We start from the raw sequence: 24786 nt of genomic DNA, 5'->3' as shown, positions 1-24786 counted from the left end.
GAGGGGTTTTTTCAGTCAAAGTTGCTCTTCTATCAGCTTGAATCAGTCGGCCCATTCTCCTCTGACCTCTAGCATCATCAAGGCATTTTTGCCCACAGGACTGCCGCATACTGGATGTTTTTCCCTTTTCACACCATTCTTCATAAACCCTAGAAATGGTTGTGTGTGAAAATCCCAGTAACTGAGCAGATTGTGAAATACTCAGACCGGCCCGTCTGGCACCAACAACCATGCCATGCTCAAAATTGCTTAAATCACCTTTCTTTCCCATTCTGACATTCAGTTTGGAGTTCAGGAGATTGTCTTGACCAGGACCACACCCCTAAATGCATTAAAGCAACTGCCATGTGATTGGTTGATTAGATAATTGCATTAATGAGAAATTGAACAGGTGTTCCTAATAATCCTTTAGGTGAGTGTATATATATATATATATATATATATATACACACACACACACTATACATTACATATACATTTTAGTATTTTTTAAAATATGTTTGAGGGATAAATTTAGGCTCTTTACTATATTTGGGATACAGACTGTGTCCAAAAGCTAAAACAGATGCCTTGCTTTTTCATGCAGAACATGATTTTACCAAGTGCAACATGATCCGGAACAATATTCCAATCAACCAATTAGATTTGAGGGATAAGTTTACAGTTGATGTCAAGCTTAGGCAACAAGGGCTTGCTGGTTCTACATCAGTGGTATGCACCCTCCACTCAAGGAGAGGAGAGGACGCTGGCGCTGACTGTTCGTCGCTTCTTCTCCTGACTTCAGCTGATTTTAGATCTTAGATTTTAGTTTTTTAAATTTTTGTGTTCTGTCTTATATGTTTTGTAGCTGTCGCTGGGTGAAGCATCTACCCATTTTTGGACCTCCTTTCACAGATTTCCACCGGCTTTGTGTGACTGTGTAGCTTACCTGCTACCTTCCTCGCTCACATTGGCTAACAGCAAATCGTCCTCTCGCAAATAGAGGCACCAGACAATCCAGGCGCTTTCTAGCTGCCACTGTTAGTGGTATTGTCCCAGACACTCCTTCAGCTGTTTCCGGTGAGGGTTGGCATTGTTTTGCCTCGGATCACTTGCCCAGCTTCTATCTCTGTGCCGCTAGCTTGTGGCAAACACCAGGCTAACATCATATACGATTGGCATGATGTTGATATACTCCGATTTGCAACTGCTGGAATATAACTACTCCACTCCAGTATGCATCTCAGCCATCAAACAGTCTGGACTCCTATGCAGACCCCGTTACATCCACAGAAGTTCCTGCCGAAAGTTGGTTTATACCCGGTCTTCTATCACATCTATCTGGTCAGCTGTGCGCAACGTTGCACCCGTTACGTCGTCAGAGAGCTGTTACTTCTGGGTCTAGTGGCCCTGGAAACACCGTGAGGCACACTGAGTGGGACAGAAAACCAGGAGCGGATCTCAGCCTGCTCCGACCCGTGCAGAAAATCACAAATTCTTCACACATTAAAATAGAACTTTAATGTGCCACTCAGCTGCTGAATTCCTAGAATTACTAGATTGTTCTTACACAGCATGTTGATGTCCCCACACAAACCAGAGGGCTCACACTTGATCTGGTCATCACTGACTATGCCTCCATTAACAACCTGCAAGTGCATGATCTTGGCGTATCAAACCACAAGTTAATCTCGGTGGAATTGCCATTCTTGCCCCCTCACTCCAAACCCAAATACCAAATCTGTTTCCGTAACATCAAAAACATCGACCCAGACACCTTGACCTTGGATCTTCAGCATCTCTCCTCTGCCAATCTCTCATCAGCCAGCGAATCAGTCACATTTTACAATAATTCACTCTGCAGACTTCTGGATCTTCACGCCCCAATCAAGACCAAAACAGTGTCCTTCGCACGCTTAGCCCCATGGTACACCTCGGAGCTGCTTGCTGCTATTACACCACTTCTTAAATAAAACACTTTGGATGCGGAAGACCTTGCCAACTACAGGCCCATATCCAACCTTCCATTCCTTTCCAAAGTGTTGGAAAAAGCAGTTGCCGCTCAGCTCCAGGACCATCTTCAACATCACAACCTCCATTCCTTTCCAAAGTGTTGGAAAAAGCAGTTGCTGCTCAGCTCCAGGACCATCTTCAACCTTACAACCTGTACGATAAGTTTCAGTCAGGATTCCGGTCCGCCCACAGCAAAGAAACAGCTCTGGTCAGAGTCACAAATGACCTTCTGATGGCAACACTCAACGCCTACACTGTGATATAGTACTATCAAATTCGGCCTTGGACTGGTTCACATCCTACCTTTCTGGAAGGACCGAGTAAGTCAGCATGGGAGGAGCGAAATCTCACCCACATGCTGTCACATGTGGTGTTCCTCAAGGGTCGGTACTCGGTCCAACCCTCTTCATTCTCTACATGCTCCCCCTTGGCCGCATCATCATCCAGCATGGAATCTCCTTACATTGCTACGCTGATGACACACAACTTTACCTCAGAACAAACCCAACCTCTCCTGCTGCTCTGCCTTCATCTTCAACCACAACAGTCTTACTGACCGCCTGCCTGGAGGAGATTAAGGCCTGGATGAGTCAGAACTTCCTTCAGTTAAACAATTCCAAAACTGAGGCAATTCTTGTCGGCACCCCTCATCAGGTCCAGTCATCCCTTGTAATCTCCATCACCTTTCCGGAAAAGACATCCCTACAGGATGTATTATCAGGTTTTGTTAGGTTTAGGGTTAGGGATATGGTTAGGATAACATTTTTGGCCAGGAAAGTGGTTCCAGAATCAACAAAATATGTTGACCCAGGAATGCCGAGTCAGTCAATGAAATGTTTTTGGATGGTTCCCAACATTCCTTTCCTTATGCCACTCTAATTCCCTACTACAGATAACCTCATCTGTGTCAAATTCAGTTCAGCTTAATACATAACCAAGAAAATATGGTAAAGGATTCAAGTTGTTGAACTATAAATAATAAAAGTTCTTAATTAAATTACTTCTTTCAACCTTATCATGAGATGCTGCATCATTCTTTTGGATGCAACCATGGTCATTTTCACAATTTATGTTAATCTTTTTTATAATTTTGACAGTTCTTAATTTAGTTTGACCAATAAAAAAAAGTCTTGATAGGCAGGCAGTGTTCAGAGATGTTCGGTGCTAAAATAAAGAAGGAAAAAAAATATATAAACAGTATATCCTAATCTTTGGCTCATTTTAGTCTTAACCTTTATGCAGCAATTTAAAGGTTTCAAACATTTTTTTCAAAGGTAGATTGTGTTTCATGTTTGTTTCTTCTGTTCTGTAATATAATCACTGAAACTTTATAAAACAGGTAAATGTATCACACGGAGAAACTAAACACAAGCAAACTTGAAAAAGAAACCGAATCTTTGTGCTTAGATTGATCCATCAATGTAAAAGGTGTTTTACCTAAACCCTGTGGGCAGACGGAGCTTTCTGAAGATTGGGATTGGTAACTGAAATGTTGTCAATAAATCTCTGATCGCTTCAGAGGGACTGTCCCTGTACCAAATGTACAATATTGTAGTGTTATGCAAGAATGACAAATGTGTAAATTCATGTTTAAATGGGGACTGTCATTGTGAACCAGGGACGGGAGGAAGACATTGGCACAGTCCTCTGTGATTAAAGGTGTAAAAAGTACAGATACTGTCAAAATTGTACTTAATTAAACAACTAAGTACCTAGCCAAAAAATACTTGAAAGTGAAAAAAATCCACATTCCACATAAAGTGTGATTTAAAAAGCTAAGAAAAGTGTTTACTTTTTAATTTAAACAAGAGTTTAAATTCACCTCAACACAGAATGATGCTAAAAGCATACTATATTAACTTAGCATCTGCCATTTAAGGGACAATCCCACAACCATGGCTCTCTAATAGCAAAAGGTTTTTATATTTATGCTTGCAAAATGCAGGGGATAGTGCCTTTTCACTATTAATCAGTTAAAACCTAAAATTAATCAGGTTACCACTGTGGCCCTGTTCCTAAGTTTACCACTGTTTGCCCTGTTGCACAGCAAATGCGGAAGAAGTTTGTTTCCAATATTCGAGAGCTCAATTTAAAAATTAGCATCACCATTGACGAAAGCACAGTACATGGTCGTGCCCATCTCATCGTATACGTGATATGTGATCTGAGTGCCAAAGGAGATTTAGAAAAAGTTTTTTAAGACATTGTACTGTAGAGCTAATGCAGGGCCTAGATACAGAGTCCATTGGTTAAGACAGTACCTTCGTACAGCGGGATTAGATGAGTTTTTGGGGAAACACCTTTTAGGGAAACATCGCCACAGATGGGGCTTCAGTTCTCACTGGCAAATCCACTGGAGTCATTGCAAGGCTTAAGCGTGACTTTCCAAACATCCAGTCCATACATTGCTTGGCCCATCGCCCTGAATTGGCTGTCCATGATTCTTTGAAAGTGGTTGCTGGATGTAATCATTTTGAGTTTTTCATTGCCAAGCTGTATTCTCTGTACCACCATCTGCAAAGAATGTGAGATTGCTTGAGGAAGCAGCTGCAGATCGAAATATGCAGCTTTTGCGAATTGGACAGATATTCACCATCAGATGGGTGGCGAGTAGTTTCAAAACTGTAAAGGCGGTCTGGAATAACTACCCTGCTTTAGCGCGCCACTTCAAAATTGCAAGTGAGGATCTGGTGTTCCTCAAGGATCAATTTTGGGCCATTTACTCTTTTGCATCTACATTTTTCCAGTTGGTCAACTTTTAAGATCACTTGGTCTAACTTTCATTTTTACGCAGATGACACTCAGATTTACATCCATTCAACACCTGATGATAATTTGTCTGTTGCCTTTCTGTCTCAATGCATTTCTAAGATAAAACAAATGGATGTCTCGAAATTTTCTTTGTCTAAACAGTGACTAGACTGAGGTTATACTCATTGGTTCACCCCCACCAGCTACGTAAAGATGGGTCTATAAATGTGGATGTCTCTATTTTAAAGTTTCAAACAAAATGTTCATCTTAGAAACATTGGCAGACTACGCTCTATATTTTCATTTCCTGTGGCTGACAAGTTAATAGGCTTTATGCACAGCTGCACTACTTCCTGAACTTCAGCCAGCTCCTTGTTTCCTCTCTGACATTATTGGACAAACTGATTAATCCAGGTGTGCCTGACCAGTAACAAATACCAGACACACCTGGGTTAATCAGTTTGTCCAATAATGTCAGACAAGAAACAAGGAGCTGGCTGAAGTTCAGGAAGTAGTGCAGCTGGGCATAAAGCCTATTAATGCTGTGTTCCAGGCAGGTTTTTGAGCACGTAAATCACGACTTCAAACCACGACTCACGACTTTGTAGCATTCCAGGCCAGTCACGTCAAACTACCCGAGCGCAAGGAATTGTGGTAGCTAGATGAAAACAAACCAGCATGGCGGACCTTACGGGGCTTATGCGCATTTGTAATAATTTCTGTCGCCAAAGGTGCTTACTCCTTGTTTATTTGAGGGGAACGGAGGAGGAAAAACGGCGCATAAGGCAAGATAAGCTGTTATACCTTTTATTTTACTTTACTTGTATATTTGGAAATGTATTTGGTATTCATTTATCCTTGCACTCAATGGACTGAAAACTAGTTAACGTTATATTGTCCTACAGTGTATTCTCACCGTGTACCGCCTGCAGAAACACTGCTTCCGTAGGGGCTGCCATTGTTGTTTTGTGTGGTTTCGCGGGCTATGTGACGTCAGAGCTCGTAACTGGGAGTACATCGATCCAGTACGAGTTCACGGGTGGGAAGTCACGGGTTTGACTGCCGTTCCAGTGCACTTTCACAGGTATAAGGTCGGAAAAACACGGGTTACAGGTTGCCTGGAACGCATAACACTTTTGTATTTTCAATGCTCTACTGTCCGGGGTTTCAAAAGCTACTCAAAACAAATGACAGTTTCTTCCTTCACATGACTCAAATGTTACAAATTTGAACCTTATTGCTTAGCTTCAGCTGCCCTTATTGTAATAAGCACTCTTCTGAGAATAAGCAGGGAGAGCTGTGAATCATTTATCATGCTTTCTACTCCCTCTCCGCTGCTACTTCATAACAAACACTGCGATACAAATATCGTTATCTTGTTGAATAAAAACAATTATTGCGTGGCGATGAATGTCTAGACTGTCAGACACAAACATACTCACCTTTACCCCACAACCCTACGAAGCCACACGCGAGACAACAGATGTCATATCAAAGCTTGATATTTTCCCCCAGGCTGTAGTGGGCACACACCTGTTCCACTTCTAATTAACTATTTCCGTTTCATATCGATCGATCTATCAGTAAACACCTTGAAATGTTTATGCATTATTTTTAGTCAGTTCTTTCACAATTCAGTTCTTTATTATATAATATTACGAATTATTAAAACAAAACAAATATTAAAACATGATTCTAAAATAATTATAGAAAAAACAAAAAATATATAAATATTAAATTTTTTACAAATATTTAAACATTATTTTACATATTTATAACTAAAAGAAATCTACATTATTATTAAAAATAACCAATGGTTGTTTAAAATAGATATGATCATTAAATTATTAAATAAATATAAATAATTACTCAAAAATAATTGTTAAAAAAATATATTATTCTGCATTCACATTTGATCATGTTGATATGTTGTGTGTTTTTAAACAGTCATTCGTAATCCACTTTCTCTTTCCGGTGACTTTATTGCATTGAAATGTACCAGTTGCTCTGCTATAACTTCCCATCATTGTGCTCTCAACAGCCCACCGGGGTTTCCCCGTTCAGTGCATAAGAGAATGACCTCTTTAGTCAATATCAGCCCTTATCTCAGCCGAACCCCCTTCCCACAGCCCACAGACAAGTGGGTGGTCAAGCCCGACAGCCTCAGATGAGCAAGGTCGTTTGAGGTGTCAGATATTTAGGACAGCCAGTCGAGTTTAGAGGTGACTGGAGGGAGAGATAAGATTCACTGCAGCAGTTGCAAAGAGGACGCTAGCCACACGAGCACCAACAGAGGCACGCTGGAAATCCCATAGCCAAGCTAAAAGACAGTGTTCGGCAGCAAGCAAGCAAGCAAACATCAGATTGTGTTGTAATGTAAACAACACTATCAGATAATGGGGTTAGAGAGGAGTTTTATAACAAAGTGGCATTGGGAATATCCAAAAACCTTTCAATCAAAACTCTCGAAGGTTTCACTGTTAGTCAGTGACTATACGAAATGATTAATTTTAGGCGAGTCATGAAATCTGAGTATACTTTTTCAGTCCATACCAAAAGTTTCCAGTAAACCAACAGTACAGTTGCCCCAAAAAATGATTTGATCACTTTACAACAAATTAGATGCCAATGGCATTAAAAGAAAAAGGAAAAAAAGTTCTCACAACTAGCCATTTTTTTTTCCAATGACACAGGAGGGTGAAAAGTCAAGTTTCATTTTTTAACTTTGAACATGTTCCACATAGTGTCAAAGTGTCAGTTGTTTTACAGTTTAACAAACTTCTATCCATTTATCCATTTTCCAAGCCGCCTGTGGTATGAAGGGTCGCGGGGAGGCTGTCCCAGCCAACGGCAGGGTAACACTCTGGACCGATGGCCAGTCAGGGCTCACACAGCGTCCAACTGACTTACTCTGTAGGACTACTCAATTATGACAAAAATCACACAATTATTTTTGTCAATACTATGATCATGATTAATTAACATGATTAGGAGTGGGCATTATGACCTTATTCAAGTAATTCTTTTTTTACATGATAGCAATATAGATATAGAGAGAGTATATTTTGCTGGAAATTAAGTTGCTATGAAATAAAAATGTAGAGACATTTCACAATTCTCAATACCAATTGCAATACCACAGCGGAAACTAATACTAATGCAAGTAAAAAAAAAAAAGTCCTCAAATAATTATTGAAAACAGGTCAGTAATAGAGGACTGACGAGATCTCAAAATATCAAAACGTCGTGACAATAGGCTATTTCTCGTTGAGGTGAAAAACTGTCTTGCGATATCAGCATGACAAAACCTCTTACAGTGCTTGCATTATATTGTTCTGTCTTTTACTGCATATGATAATTCATATCTCAGAAAGTAGAACTGAAGTGACATTCATTACATGATTAGTTAAAGGGATTGTTCAACCAAAAATGAAAATTCTGTCATCATTTACTCACCAAAACCTGTATACAGTATATATTTCTTTGTTCTGTTGATTACAAACGAAGATATTTTGAAGAATGTGGGAAACTGAACAGTTCGGGGGCACCATTGACTTCCATAGTATTTTTTTTTTTTTTTGTCCCAAGCGGCCTGGTTACAAACTTTCTTCAAAACATCTTCCTTTGTATTTAGAGGAACACAGTGGCTCTCTAAACCTTTTGGAACTATGGAACTAACTTTTGAGCAGGTGGTTATACGTTTAGTCTGGGATTCCCTTTATTCGTGTTTTTTTTTTTTTTTTTAGTGGAAACCTGCGTAAGGGAATTAACCACGTGTAATCTGATGTTGTGGGGTGATGGAATCGTTGGTGCAAGTTTGTTTCTGTCCGCAGAATAGTCACGGGACGAGGAGGGTAAGTGTTGACCTTTTTTTGCGCAAAAATGTATATGTTGAGTTAACTCCCCTGTAGGTATAGAGCGTTTTCCTCTTTGGGATTCGTGTGCATATGAATATAGTGCTGGGTGAAAGTGGTTGGAGTGGTTGTCTCGGGCGCACGTCCATGGTTGTGGCGAAGTTGCCAGCTTGCTGGTCGTTTGGCCAAACTACTGGGTTTTGGTGCAAGTACCCACCGCAAGTAACTCCTGAAGACTAGGGTTGAGTTATGTAGATCGTGTTAGGCAGTTTAGAGGGGACGCTCAATTTATGAGATTACTTTGTAGTCTGAGTTTGTATGAAAGACCCACCCTCTGTAAGCAAGATATCTCTAAACTCTAAGGGTGCTCCGATTGATCGGTCGCCGATCATAATCGGCCGATAATTGCTTTGGGATGTGTGATCGGCGGTCTCTATAAAGGCCGATCCAGAAAAGCCGATCAGATGACGCAAAACTCGCGAGACAATTTTTTTATGCACTGGTAAAAATAGCTTCACCGGTCTGGCAATTCTATTCTACAACAGGGCTCTCAAGTGTCAAGCATTGAGCGTGACAGTCACTCATTTCGGTCTTTTGTCACGCTCTCCCGCCACACATTGTATTTCTCACGCTGAAAAACTATTTGTAATATATTTAATATGCCGCAGCGGCCAAAACTCTGAACGCGCCGCTCTCACTGTGGAACCGGCATGAATCAAGCGCGTTCTCTTACGAGAGGTTCTCTCGTATTGCGTAAGCTAGCTTACGCTGCGGGAAAGATTCATCTTTGCTGAGAGTTTGAAGCCAAAAAATTATTTCATAATTTGTATCCATTGACAACGCAGTTCCTCTGCGGCAGACCTAGAGCAGGCTAGCTAGCAGCTCATTGGTTCGCTCAGAGAGAACTGCTTAAGCCTATGGGAGAGCGGGGCTGAACCCGCTGCCAATGAGAAGCGCCCGCGCGCTCATTGCATCATGGCCCGCCAGAATGGGCGTGGCTATGGTGTATATAACAGTCTCTCCCAGGCTTATATGTTGATTCATTTCATCTTCAGCAAGCTACACGCTTCTGCTGTCCTGAGAAAAACCGTCGCCGTCGAGAAGGCATCACTCTAGCGAGCTCCCGGACCCTGAAGAAGCCGGCCGTCTTCGCCACCTTCAGCCGCCCTGCAAGCTAGCGCCATCCGACGACTGTATCCTTCTTTTCTCTATATCTAAAAGAGCCGAGCGTCTTTTTAAAGATGTCTCGTTTTTCCTGCGGCTCTTGCCGCGCTCCTCTCGAGGACGGAGACCGCCATGTCATTTGCGCTCTCTGCCTGGGACTCGAGCACGCAGAACTCGCCCTCGCGGATGGAGGATGCGACTTCTGTGAGAGCCTGCCGTTGTCGTCCCTGCGGAACCATGCGGGCCGCCGCCGCCGCTTCCCGCTCTCCCTCCCCGCCCCAGCCGGACATACAGTTGCCGCCGAGTGGCCGCTCTGTCGCTTCCGATGACGCCGCGGAGGAGAAGGACTCCTGTTCACTGCTCGCGTCAGACAGTGAGGAATGGTCATCTCTCGGATCCACGAGAGAGTCGGCGGGGATCCGCGCCGGGATAGAGGAGGAACTAATGCGCCTCCTCTCACAGGCCGTCGAACGCCTCGGTCTCGAGTGGTCTCCTCCACCCGAGCAGGCCCCGAACCGGATGGACGGCAGCTTTTTTCATCGGCGCTCGACCCCCGCGTGCAACCGGGCCGCCCCATTCCTGCCTGAACTTCACAAAGAGCTGACGAAGTCCTGGAATGCCCCGCTCTCGGCTAGAAACCGCTCCGATATTTCCGCCTCGCTGCGCTCGGTGGACGGAGCCACCGAGAAAGGTTATTCAGCCATGCCGCCCGTTGAGGACTTGGTCGCCGCACACCTCTGCCCGCCCTCTGCTAGATGGCGCTCTTCCCCCACGCTTTCTTCGAAAGCTTGCAGAGCGACCTCGAGCTTTCATGCTCGCGCCTACGCCGCCGCCGGTCAGGCCGCCGCAGCGCTGCATTCTATGTCTGTCCTCCAAGTGTTACAGAGCGATATTCTCCGTGAGTGGGCCGAGAGCGGTAGAAACCCCTCCCCCGCAGTCATGGATCTGAGAAGTGCTACGGACCTCGCCCTTCGCGCCACTAAAGCCGCCGCACAAGCTCTGGGGAGATGCATGGCCAGCCTTTGTGTATCCGAGAGACACTTATGGCTCACGCTCGCCGACATGGGAGATTCTGAGCGCGCCGCGTTTCTTAACGCGCCCCTCTCCCCGACGGGCCTTTTTGGATCTGCTGTCACGGGAATCGTCGATCGCTTTTCCGAGGTCCAGAAAGCCACTCAGGCCATGAATTTGTTTCTGCCCCGCCGCGCTAGCTCTTCCGCAGGCCGCTCTCGCGAGCCTCCTGCCAGAGCTCCACCACAGCGCCCTCCTCCGCAGACTCAAACAGCCCAGCGCAGACAGGGCGGCCGCCCTCGCTCTCGCTCTGACAGCCGCCGCAGACCGCCGCCCCCACGGGGCCCGTGACCCAAGATCACGCTGAAGCCTGATCATCAGAAGTCTGCCTAGCAAAGTTAAGAAAACGACGGCGCTCTCCCGCTGCGGCCGGACCGCCGTCAAAGCTTCGCCCTCTGCCAGTCCCCGTTGTTTCGCCGACTGCTGTAGTGTTGACCGCCACAAACAAGCGGGTGTCCCAGCCCGCTTGCGAGCGACAAAAATCCGTTTTCACGGCTACCCAGAGAAATCTCAAAAAGAGAAAATATGCCAGTTGTGTAGAAAATGTGCCCACAATCATGTGTTCACCCATACACACAAGCATAACATATCCCGTGTCTCTCTCAGAGCCCTATCACATGAAACGGGCACAGCCCGCTCTAATATCAGAGAACATAAACACGCCCACGAGCTCATGCGCGTGTCCCCTCTCTGCTCGCTCTGTTTCACGGCCCATAGACTCCTCTCTGAGTGCAAATCCCGTTGCCACACACATTCAAAGCGCGCCCACACACTGTGTCCAGCCCGCTATGTGCAGCAATCAGGGCGATATAGCCATTCGGCCACTAGCCGCATGCTCCAAAGCGTGGGAAGCCATTCCAGGCATTTCCCCGTGGGTGCTAAGCATTATAAAGAACGGCTATCTGCTACAGTTTCGCCGCCACCCGCCTCGTGCGCGCGCTCGGCTCGAATCTACTGTCAGCCCGCTGGCCGCCGGCACGCTACGCTCAGAAATTGCGACGCTGTTGCAAAAGGGCGCCATAGAGAGAGTCCCACCATCTATGACCGAGTCGGGGTTTTTACGGCCGTTATTTTCTGGTTCCCAAGAAAGACGGCGGCCTCAGACCGATTTTAGATCTCAGGTTTTTGAACAAAGTGCTCATGAAGAGACCGTTCAGGATGCTCACTACCAGGAAACTCCTCGCGCAGGTGCGCCAGGGGGACTGGTTCGTCTCTCTAGACCTGAAAGACGCCTATTTTCAGATCCAGATAAATCCCCGTCACAGGCCATTCTTACGTTTCGCCTTCGAGGGTCATGTTTATCAATACGCCGTTCTCCCGTTCGGCTTATCCCTGGCGCCCCGTACATTCACGAAGTGCATGGATACGGCGCTCGCCCCCCTGCGGAGCCAGGGGCTGCGCATATTGAATTATCTGGACAACTGGCTGATTTTGGCCCAATCACAGACGGAGCTTCTGTCGCACCGCGCAGTTCTCCTCGACCATCTGAAAACGCTGGGCCTCTCTGTCAACTGGACAAAGAGCTCCCTTCAACCCAGTCAATCGATTTCCTTTCTAGGAATGGATTTGAACTCGGTCACGATGACGGCTCGCCTGTCCACACAGCGCGCGCGCAGTGTTCAGCGACTGGCCGCCTCGTTTCAGATGGGCACCCGCACACCTCTGAAAACTTTTCAGAGGATGCTGGGTTACATGGCCTCAGCCTCCGCTGTGCTTCAGCTGGGCCTTCTGCACATGCGCCCGCTTCAGCTTTGGTTAAACAGCCGTGTACCCCACCGCGCGTGGAACACGGGCCGCCAGCTGATCAGAGTTACGCAGACATGTCTCACGGCGCTGCAGCCATGGACAGTAGCAGAAGTGTTTCGGCAGGGCGTCACGATGGGGACCTTTTCCCGCCGAAAAGTCATCTCGACAGATGCATCCAACACGGGTTGGGGTGCAGTCTGCGAGGGCTCACCGGCCTTCGGCCATTGGTCGACACAGGAAAGCCCCTTACGCATAAACTGTCTGGAAATGCTTGCGGTCGAGAACGCGCTCTCGCGCTTCCTCCCGCTCATTCGGGGACACCACGTCCTGATCCGTTCGGACAACATGGCTGTGGTCTCCTATCTCAACCGTCAGGGCGGTGTCAGATCCAGGAATCTCTTCCTACTGACACACCGCATTTTAGTTTGGTCTCAGAGCCGCCTGCTCTCGCTCAGAGCGACGCATGTGCCGGGCCATCTGAACGACGGTCCAGACATACTGTCCAGGAACCTCATCTCCTCAGGAGAATGGTCCCTGAACACACAAACGGTCCAAATACTGTGGCGGCTATTCGGCAGAGCAGAAGTGGACCTCTTCGCGTCAGAAGAGAACGCTCACTGCCCAATATTTTTTTCAAGGAGCGAGGACGCGCTAGCCCAGGAATGGCCTCGCCGCCCGCTCTATGCATTCCCTCCGATCGCTCTGCTACCACAGGTAATTCAGAGGATCAGGGACACACGCCACTCGGTGCTCCTCATAGCCCCGCGTTGGGAGAGTCAGAATTGGGTTCCGGAGCTCACTCAGCTGTCACAGACAGCCCCGTGGCCCATCCCAGTCAGAGCAGATCTCCTCTCTCAAGCTCGCGGCACGATCTGGCACCCCCATCCACGGCGCTGGGCGCTACATGCATGGGTGATCAACGACTATTCGTCGATTTGCCAGAGGGAGTAAGAAACACTATCATACAGGCTAGAGCACCTTCCACGAGAAGGCTCTATGCGTCTAAATGGTCTGTGTTCTCAAAATGGTGCACCGACAAACATCTGGACCCACGGTCATGCGAGGTGCCGTCTTTGCTTGTTTTCCTTCAAGAGATGCTGGACAAGGGCAGGTCCCCCTCCACTCTCAAGGTTTACGTGGCAGCCGTCGCGGCGTTCTCTGAACCCCGACGCGCTCAGTCCCTGGGCAAAGACGAGTTAGTCATCCGCTTCCTCAGGGGAGCTAAGAGGATGAACCCTCCGCGCCCCCCTTCGGTTCCTATCTGGGATCTTTCTATAGTTCTCGAAGCTATGAAAGCACCCCCGTTCGAACCGCTCGAGTCTGTGGACCTAAAATACCTCTCGCTCAAAACCGTTTTTCTGACGGCTCTGTCCTCAGTAAAACGCGTGGGGGATCTTCACGCGTTCTCATCCAGCGCCGCGTGTCTTGAGTTTGGACCGAATGATTCTGTTGTCATTCTCAAACCTAGGCATGGCTATGTCCCGAAGGCGATTGGTACCCCGTTCAGGGCTCAGATTATTTCCCTATCGGCTCTGCCTTCATCCGATAGTGAGCGCGACGCCAATCTCCTCTGCCCGGTGCGGGCTCTGAGATTGTACACTACGCGCGCTGCCGCGTTCAGACGCGCTGAGCAGCTTTTCGTGTTTGGGGGGCGCAACAAAGGTCTGGCCGCCTCTAAACAGACACTGTCTAGATGGATAGTAGACGCTATCGCCTCTGCTTACGCATCTAAATGCCTGCCCTGCCCTCTGGGCATCAGGGCGCACTCCACTAGAGGCATGGCCTCATCGTGGGCATGGTCCTGTGGAATTTCCATTCATAACATTTGTGTGGCCGCGGGATGGGCCTCCCCGTCCACTTTTGTCAGATTTTACAACTTGGAAGTTCCCGCCTTGCAGGCAAAATTACTAGCTGTCTAACGACCAGCTCCCAAAGAAGCTGCATTACTGGGAGTCCCTCACACAACCGGTTCGCCCCTTGTGCTCTCCTTAGATGCTTATATATATACTTCATGTGCCCGCTCTGCCGGCCTCATATTACATTCACTCCACGTTAAAAATCCCCCGGTATCACCCTGGGATTCATGAGTGGATTCATAGCGCGCACGGCGTTGACCAGGTGTTCCCGCAGCGTAAGCTAGCTTACGCAATACGAGAGAACCTCTCGTAAGAGAACGAATCGGTTACCTAACGTAACCTCGGTTCTCTCTAGAAGAGGGAACGAGTATTGCGTTCCCGGCCGTGCTTGCGCTACTAGCGTTTCGCTTCACGCTGAAATAAATCAACATATAAGCCTGGGAGAGACTGTTATATACACCATAGCCACGCCCATTCTGGCGGGCCATGATGCAATGAGCGCGCGGGCGCTTCTCATTGGCAGCGGGTTCAGCCCCGCTCTCCCATAGGCTTAAGCAGTTCTCTCTGAGCGAACCAATGAGCTGCTAGCTAGCCTGCTCTAGGTCTGCCGCAGAGGAACTGCGTTGTCAATGGATACAAATTATGAAATAATTTTTTGGCTTCAAACTCTCAGCAAAGATGAATCTTTCCCGCAGCGTAAGCTAGCTTACGCAATACTCGTTCCCTCTTCTAGAGAGAACCGAGGTTACGTTAGGCAACCGATTCGTTTCCTTTGGTGTTGTTCGTCGAGCTACACAATAGCCAATCAGAAAATAGCACTATTGTATCTGGGTAAGATTTAACGCAACAACCAATGACAAAAATGTATCCAACCCCCGTGCATCCGTCAAATCACTCGTACATATTTTCTCTCATCAAAACTGAATATGTTCATCAGCGGTTACAGTTATATCAAGCAAGGATACGTTTGTGTTTTATTTTGTGATTACACCGGAATGAATAAGAGTCCGCAACGGCGATAGATTGAAGCGCGCGTCCGAGTGAAGACTGCACAGAGCGAGGCACAGAGCACTGTATCCATGCAACTGATCGCCGCGGCAACGAGCGCGCAGCATGAGTTCAAAAACACATTTTAGCGCTAGATTTCTTATTTAATAGCGAACTTAATGCATAATCTGCTAGTTAACTGAAGATGTTTTATTTATTTATATTAGGTACATGGTGGGACAGACTTCACTGGATCTAAAAAAATCAATCTAAACATAGATATGACCCGTAGTGGGGACTTTCTTAATCTGTTTAAAATTATTTTGCAAGGGTTCTTCACACACAAAGGTTTGTCTACCTCTCTCTTCCTCTCTAAATGCCCACAAAATCTGACGAAGCATCCCATAAAAAAGCAAAGTTATAGATACAGATATGGAAGTTATTTTTTTTTATTTTTTGTTGTTGTTGCTGTGCACTTTACTACCTGTGGTCCTTTAAGTGTATTAGAAAAACTGATGGCTGACTGACTCTAAACTAAAAACAGCAACAAAAAAAGGCTATTGTCAAAATAATGTTTAAAGTAGTCTAAAGCTAAATTTAAAGACTCAGATGTTCTGTCTTTTATTAATTTTATTTTATATTCTACAGGAAAGTTGTATGTCAAGCCCTAAGCTGCTCCCAATAACCAAGCTTCTATGTTAATACATGTTGCTTGCAAATAAATACACAGGTGTCAATTCATTATGCATTGTCTTCTCTTAAATGTAATACTTAATGTACATTGTTGTTAAATATAGTTTAATAAGTAATGCTACATGATAAAAAGAAGTCTTCAAATAGACCCTGTAATCGGTGATCGGTATCGGTATCGGGTGATACAGCTTCCAGTAATCGGCGATCGGTGATCGGCCCCAAAAATCCTGATCGGAGCACCCCTACTAAACTCTTAAAAACTTTATTACCTTTTGGATTACTTCTTTGGGAATGAGACCTTTGTACCAGTAACACTGAGACTTTTCAAATGATACCAAACATGTATAGTGTTGTATGATCATTGTTCATATTAAACCATATAGATTTTTGCAGTGCCAGCGCTATGGTGGGGCATTCGAGGGCCGTGCCCCCCCTAGCGGTCATTGATACCACAGTTGGTAATACAATGCTAAATCATAAATCAGATGTAGGATGTCCAGCAATCTATTTAAATAGTACATTGTGTTTAATTTGTCATTTAATGAGATCTAATATGTGTTGGTGTCTAAAAATTTCACGTGAAGAAATAGATATATCCAATCCGACTTTTTTTTTGTATGTGCTTTAATGGTCCAGTGGCAGAACTTGAGACAACTGTGTCAGAGATTCTGGGTTCTAATCCGCGCTCGTATAGTATTTTTTCCTCATTAAACCGATTATGTTTATCAGTGGTTGTATATCAAGCAGGGACACGTGACGTTTGTCTGCATTTTACTTTATGATTTCACCGGAATGAATAGAGATTTCTCCGCAACCGATTAAACGCGCATCCGTGTAAAGACTGTGCGCGGCAGCGCGAGCCACAAGAGAACACTTTATCAGCACCACTGATCGCAGTCAACGAGCACTTTGATCACTTGATTTAAAAAACAATACATTTAAGCGTGCTAGATCGCCTCTTATTTAATGAATGCTCTGCTAGTTAACTTGTGATCAGTGTTGGGGAAGTTACTTTTAAAAAGTAGTGTTTTCTCGTTACTCGTTACTTCTTAAAAAAGTAATCCGTTACTTTACTTAGTTACCCCCTTTGGAAAGTAACTTTTTATGTTACTCGTTACTTTTATGTTGCTTGACTTTGGGCAGAACCCAATAACTGTTCCTAATTGTGTAGGCCTACATAAAATTCTACTATGAACTCTACTTATTGAAAAACTAGAAAAAAAATAGAAAAAAAAAGAGATTTTGAGATAGAAAAACATATATATTTATTTAAATAACATTTGAAAAACCTGTATAAACTGAACACCAAAGAACAATATTAACTATTGAGCGGTGGTGACGCGTTCATGAAAAATGTCACAAAGAACCGGCAAAAGAAATGATTATGAATATCAAATATAGCAAGGAGACATTTCAATTGTTTATTAATAAACAAGTGTTTTCTTTGTCAGTCAGTGTCGGCTGCAAAGTTAAAGTTGACGATGCTGACTCGCGATCTTCACAGTAGTGAACGCGCCAGAGAGAAATGCACATTTCATACGGATTACATAAGCAGAGAGTAGCCTAGTCTGTTTTCTCTCGTTTTGAATAGTTTTGTTTTAAAGTACACATTTCAAGCTTTCTATATATTTCTCAGATCTTTGAGGCAAGTAGCTCGCGCAAAGTTTCGGTTCATTTATGAGACGAGCTCAGTCCACGCGCCGGCACGGAGCTCCTGAGAAGTCCTGATTATATTGCCTGCTATATTTACTGCTTATTTATTAAAGACAATTGGTTGAAGAAACATTGATTAAAATTAAGATACAATTAATACAAAACGAAATTCACTTTAAAGAAAGGCTTTCTACAAAAACAAACTTAATGAAGTGGTCAAAATCATGTCTGCCCACTCCATTTGTCTCCCGATTGCGCATCTTATGCTCTTACTCATGCTTTTCACTTTTCATATAATTAACATTGATGAAATTAAAAAATAAATAATTTTATTTAAACATAAATATGAAACTAAATCGTTTTCTTTAATGACTGGCTCTCCACAGAACCTACAATATTAATTTTATTGAATTTTTCGTGTTCACATTTATGAGGAAAGAAACAATGTTATGGACGTAACAGTTCTTCGGACTTGACCGCTCTGAAAGCGGCACTAAAAGACTGCTTTAAATCTTTCACAGAGACCTCAAACAGGCATTTAAAACACCAAATATTAAGGATTGGCATATCAAGCAAAATAATATTCGATGATAGCTCGAAAATTGTACCTCTACCCCCACATGCTTACAGTAAGACGGCATTCGCTCAAATCCCGCTCCGATATTATAAAGTCCCCATGAATTCAAAATTGACCATACTTACTTTGTTTGCCTAAATTGATCGTTTTGTGGTGAACAATTCATCCATGCAAGTCAATCCACACAAAAAATTTTTTTGGCTTCGTAATCTTAAATCAAAATCTGAAATTTCCCCTCCCCTCTGCGTTGGAGGACCTTGCCTGATGACGTAGGTTTCACGGTTTGGGCGTCTTCTTAACATCCGTAACCACGCCCCTCCAACTGATAGTAGACAGGCTGAATGAAAACACCTACTTTTCTAGATCCAATCAGGTGCTAGTTGGGAAAAAAGCCACGCCCACCATTTTGCCTCATTAGTATTCCGTTTCTCTCGGAAATACGTCACAACACTGGAGAAAAGTCGTTTGCAACTTCCGGTTCACGGGGACTTTAAATTTCTCTGTATAGACCAAGCGTGCCGCACAAGCCCTCAAAAGTGAAGCCAAAACGTCTCGATCGCCCCCCAGTGACCGGTCCTAGTATAGGTCATAAACCCCGCCTCCCCATGTTATTCAACGGGACATGAGACCAACTAAATAATTAAATTACACTTCACATATCTTTTTTCTAAAGATAATTTCTGTCATTTACTGTAGTTTCTATCATGTTGATGTAATTTCAAGTGTTTGTTTTTAAAATAAGTTAGTTTTTAGTTAGTTATTTGATGCTATAAAAACGGTGCTGTGACATCATGATTGACAGCTGTGATTGACAGCTTCTCTGTGCGAAGTAGTCAGTGAAGTACTAACTGACTTTTTTTCATAATGTTGACTATGTGGTTAGTAGTTGTATTTACCTTATTTTAATGAGGTACTGCAATCAGCAGACATCATTGGAGAGGAACGGAGCAGACAAGGCCACTTAAGAAAAGTTCAGGGCGTGTGCTTGCGATTGATTCAACAAGAGTGAGGGCGGGGCCTTGATTTCGCGGCTTTACTTCCTGCTCACGACTGCGCATGACTGGTCCCGAAAACGCTACTGCACAGACTCAAGTTCCAATATGTCAGCGCCATATCGGGACACTGGCGGCTTCAGTTCTCTCCAATGGAAAAGAGCGAAGGGGCGTCGTCCATCTTTTTTTACAGTCTATGGTATAGACCTACGTGTTGTAGCGCAGCCTCTGTCACATACCATGTGGAGCTTGTTGTGACTATTGCAAGCACGCAGCTGAGGAGACAGTGTTGCTGTCAAATCTATCCATGGGAAAAGTAACGTTGTGCGGAATTGAAAAAGGAACTACGTTTCGTTACCAAATCTTCAGTAGTAACGCGTTACACTACTTTTTACCTGAAAAAGTAGTTACGTTACTGTAACGCGTTACACACAACACTGCTTGTGATGTTTTATTTGTATTGGTACATCCGTGCCGCGAGATGTTTAAAAGTGGCGGGGACAATATCGACCCTGGCAAAAAGTGGTGGGGAAATTCACTAATAATAATAATTAATAATAATAAAAGTTGTTTTGTTTTTTTTGCTTCAAAATATTTCTCAAACGGCATAATTTTCATATCATAACTAACCTGCTCTGTCTAGTCTGTCAGTGTCGGTGTCCTCTTTGCTACACGATTTTTCTCTCCGTGAAAAAATGGATGTGGCGTGAGAGCGTGTGAAAAGTGTCAGTTGTGTGAGTCTCAAGCTGAATGCGTGAGAGTTGGCAGCCCTACTTTTAGAAGTCAGTCCCTCCAGAAAAACGCGATTATGCGATCGCTGAATTCAATGCATAATCAGCCAAAGTCCGCATTTTTATGTGGGGGTCGCATTTTTTCAAATACTCCGCAATTTCGCCGCATAAATTGCTGATTTCCGCGCAAAATATGCGGGGCTTGCATGATTTCATAATCCCCGCATTTTCGTCGCAAAAAAGTCACATATATCTTAGCAGTAAGTTGGAAAATGTTGCGTTTGCTTCACACGAGAGCAGCCGTTTCCCCCTGTTGCCATGGGAACGTTATGAAGTGACGTAATTACGCGACGTGAACATCATTGAAAAGCTGTAAAAACAGGAGCACACTTTATTTTTAAATATTTCATTTATTCATTTTTACTGAAGTTGTAGCATATTCCTCTAGTAAAGCTACAGAACTTGTTTGACTCATCAATGTTTTGTAAGTTTGATGTGTTTATTAAGGTCTTGTCTTGTAACGCATTGTGTCGGGAAGAAAAATAGGGATAGCTCACAGCTGAAGTTATTGCAGAGGCCAGACAGACTCACGGAGGCGATTGGCATCTCACAACTCGCACTTTATTCCCAAATCGAACTCGTAACTGTCTGTCACACGTTCTACCGTCCACATCGTTACTTAAACAAAATAAGATAAAAGTAGTAAGTTAGCATCAAACAGAAATTACCCGCACACATGGGGTGTTCGAGACGCACATACAATATAATACTGCAGACAGTTCAACAGGGAGCGCGCAGCTCTTAAAGGGGCCACACCTTATTTCCACTCGTTACAGTCTGAAATAAAACAAGATGAGAAATTAAATATTTCCAGCACTTTCTGTGATGTAGTATGCTTGCTTATCATAGGAAGTAATAAGAAAGGACTCTTTACATCAAGTAGTAGCCTAGTGAGAACAGGGTGCTGGGGGAATCACTTTTTTTTCTCTTTTTCATCAAACCACAGTTTTTGCAAGTTCCCGCAATTTCATCGCAAAAAATTGCATAAATATCCCGCATATTCCATCGCATTTTTAAAGAAAACGGGCCGCGTTTTAACTCATTTAAGACTGTGCTTACGACGAGGATACTCGACAAAGCGAAAATTTTGGCATACTTTTGTTTTTTTGTCCATTCAAGCGCGAAAGAGAACTCAATGCGGCTGCGCGGATTACTTAAAGTACAGATTTAAGTTCTTATTTTTGCACCTTATCGCGCTTGAGTAAATGATGGCGTGATCATATACTGTAGCACAGTGAATGGATGCCAATGTACAATTTAACTGGTACTTCTTGACGTTCTACTGTTAACCGACTACGGGAGAATAGCCGATTTGCTGTAGTCGATAATACGTGACAGATTAGATAAGTCCCGAATGTAAGTGCAGGTACGCGACACCGATTGAGTGCGTGACCATGCACTCGCACAAATGCGAACACTTCAAATTTTAACTCACACATTCTCAGAAAATGGTCGTAAATGCGACCGCAGTCTGGAGGCCAAGAAAAGAAGATACAGGTGAAATAAACAATGCTTGAAGTTTTTCTTGCAATTCTATCTTACAGAATAGAATTCAGCTAATGGCCTACTACAGAAATTGAATAATCAAATGTATAATAAAACACAGCATAGTCTTCACAGTATGAATTAGACTTACAGTGACCCTTATTAAAGCTACAAAAGTATCATTATGGATTCAGACAGTAGCAGGTACATTGAGGCAATACCGACGCTGGTCATGTGTGTGATGCTGGCCAATAGTGAGCCTACGTTCTGACGTACAACGCAGAAGCGCTGCGACACTACGTGAACTCACTCAGAGGCCCACACAGAAGAAAATGAATAGTTGAATAAAGTCGTTATTTTGGTTTGTTTTTGCGCACAAAAAGTCGCTTGATAAACTTAAGGTTGAGCCACTGTAGTCACTCGGACTATTTTAAACATTGTCTTTACTAACTTTCTGGGCCGGCAAGTTTCAATTACATAGAAGCCAATGGAGGAGTGAGACAGCTCTCAGATTTCAACAAAAATGTCTTAATTTGTGTTTCGAAGATGAACGAAAGCCTTAGGGGGTTGGAACAACATGAGGGTGAGTAATTACTGACAGAATTTTAATTTTTTGGTTAACAAACCCTTTAAAGGTCCAGCCAGCCACATCCTATTTTATTCCTAAACCTAGTTAGGTTAAGCTCCACCCATTACGTCCAAAGAGGGGGAACTGGTCAGTTGGCTCTGAGTCTGCAGTGAGCGCCACTTGTTCAGAAAGTCCTCCAGGTTCTGTCAGGACTCGAACTCATTCTTTTTAGCTGTTCATACAGCAGCAAACAGAAGATTAGCACCAGTATAGTAGACAAAAGCTGCTGCAACAGGTTGCTGTCCCTGTTATTTGTATACGGTTTTCTTCAAATAAGTGTTTGCTAATTATTCAGGCCATAACTGCTCATCTTGTGAACAAAGAGTTCACACACAAACTTTTGTAAGTTTAAATAATAATTTTAATGTTGAAAATGTCTTACAGCAATATCACAATGCTGTTGTCTTCATCATCTTCTCTGAACATCAGTAGCAACAGTGGCCCAGCTCTGTACAACACTGCATATAGAACACAGCCAATCTATCATAACTTGTTTTATCTTTAGATCAATAACATTATTACTCCGTATTATTCATAAGCTTGTTCTGTTTACACAATCTGGGTGAAGAGATCATGTAAAAAGTCTGGTCAACTTCCAGCTTCTGGAGTCTAATTAGGCCAAATATCTCATTCCAAGTTCCATATTCGTAAAATCATTAGTCATCATCTTCCTGCAAATGGACTTGGATGGCCAAAAGAAAAAAAGACAGGGTGAACTCTAAAGAAAAGCAGTCACAGGAAACAGGAGTAGTATATTCCACCTACATGTTGCCAAGGCCTCTTCACTTAAGAGTGACTCTTCACAGAGTCGTCTTGGCCTCCGTGGTCGGTCTTGAATGAATCCAGTGAAACAAACTCCCCCAGGTCGGCTCCTAAGGTTTCTTGTGTCCTTCGGGTCTCCGGCTTCGTAGCAGGAAGGCGAAAGGAGCCTGTGCATCAAGAGTCAAACCCATTTTCACTTCCCTTGCTTCTCCAGTGTGTTTAAGGATGAGGCAGGTTCATGCGGTCCTCGATCAGGGTGTTGTCCGCACCCTGCGTCTCCATGCACTGCCGCACGGTGGCCAGCACTCCGTTGAGACGGCGGTCGAGCGCGCTGAGATGGGGCCCTGTCAGCACCGGAAAGGCGGGATCGTGGGCCGTAGCCTGTGTCATTGCTGAACTCAACACTCCACCTTTCAGCAGGTTCAGCCTATTCCAGGTGGAAACGCGGACCCTTTTGGATACAATCAAAAGGAGACAGAAATAACCAATCAAATCCTTTGTGTCTGGCTCTTATAAGAACAAAAATGAAATGACAAGATGCAACTAAACAGACGACAATGTCTTATTTTAGTGTCACTGGCGCGTTCGCAGTCCATTTGCATAACGCTGAACTCTATCGCATAACTAACGGAAAATTAATGATTTGCGTGTCAAAATCTGTGTCAGTTCGAGCGACCTTTAATTCGGAGGTAGTCAGGCAGAAAGTCTTTAATGCACATATGTACAATTAAAGCAGCATAAGGCTTTTCATCTGTTAGTCAGTCAATATCTCATTAAGGAGATAATGAGTGTGTGGAGCACTAAGTCATTCTGAAGGCGAATCAAATTATTGAATATCTTCTAGAATGCTTTGTTTACCACAATGCTAAATTGTACCTTTTTTTTTAAGATTAAAAGTTTGGGATTTTAAAGACATTAAGATTTTTGTAATGTTTTTGAAAGAAGTCTCTTGTGCTCACGGAGGCTACTAACAGCACAACAGTGTGAAATATTATTACAATGTAACATACATTTTTTATTGAATGGCAGTGTTTATATTTTGGAGCAATGCAAAAATGCTTATAATCTTTGGTTTTATTAAGTAAAATGTTATTATTGATATCAATTACAATATGAATTTCAACTAGTACAGGTTTGGTAGTTGATTTTTCCAAGGTAAATTCTGTTTCCAAATCGTGTAAATATCAAATGGAAACAAAAAATTATATTGGACTCAAAAAACCAAGAAACAGAACACTTTTCTTCTTAATTCCAAAAGTCCAGCACACGCAACTGGTGTCATTCATATAAATTAACCTACAAAATAAAGCTGACGAACGTGTGAACTACCAACATTATTCCAGAAGAAAACTTGACTCATGTTCACGCAAAAACACTCAAAATCATAGACTCTTCAAGCTTGTTTTGTGTAATTGAAGGTCAACAGCGTGTCAGCGTTTAGACCTTTGTTTATTTTTAAAAAACAGACCGGAAAGCATTCATCACCACAGTAAACAAATGAAGACAGAGGTTAGGGACTGCCTGAGGCCTGTCATTTTTAGAAACCTAAAGTGGTTTGAAAGAGGAAGTTAAATAGTGACATGAGAACGAGAAAAGATCAACACAGGATCAATACTAATACTCCTTCCAAACAATGTAAATGTCTCAGCAGTGCATTATTTGTTTGCATTTGGTACATTTCACTGTGGATTATTTGGTAGTCACAATTACGACGTAGTTTTTGCAAACAGACGTTTACGATATTGATCTGCCAGCAACACTACACACATGCAAGTAACCATGTT

At 43.8% G+C, this 24786-nt stretch overlaps 1 protein-coding gene across 1 annotated transcript in view; it reads right to left on the bottom strand.

Annotated features, from left to right (window-relative positions):
- Positions 1-22831: 22831 nt before the first annotated feature.
- The window catches only part of fam20b (FAM20B glycosaminoglycan xylosylkinase), a 38554-nt gene continuing 36599 nt past the window's right edge, over positions 22832-24786 (bottom strand). Inside the window, exon 9 of the mRNA XM_056262755.1 lies at positions 22832-23453. Within this exon, the coding sequence (XP_056118730.1) occupies positions 23222-23453 (232 nt within the window). The 3' untranslated portion in view covers positions 22832-23221. The remainder of the gene's footprint in view (positions 23454-24786) is intronic.

The sequence above is a fragment of the Rhinichthys klamathensis genome, unplaced genomic scaffold (genome assembly GCF_029890125.1).
Source record: "Rhinichthys klamathensis goyatoka isolate OS25496 unplaced genomic scaffold, OSU_Roscu_1.1 h1tg000196l_1, whole genome shotgun sequence".
NCBI lineage: Eukaryota > Metazoa > Chordata > Actinopteri > Cypriniformes > Leuciscidae > Rhinichthys > Rhinichthys klamathensis.
This window is presented reverse-complemented; position numbering and strand designations above follow the sequence as displayed.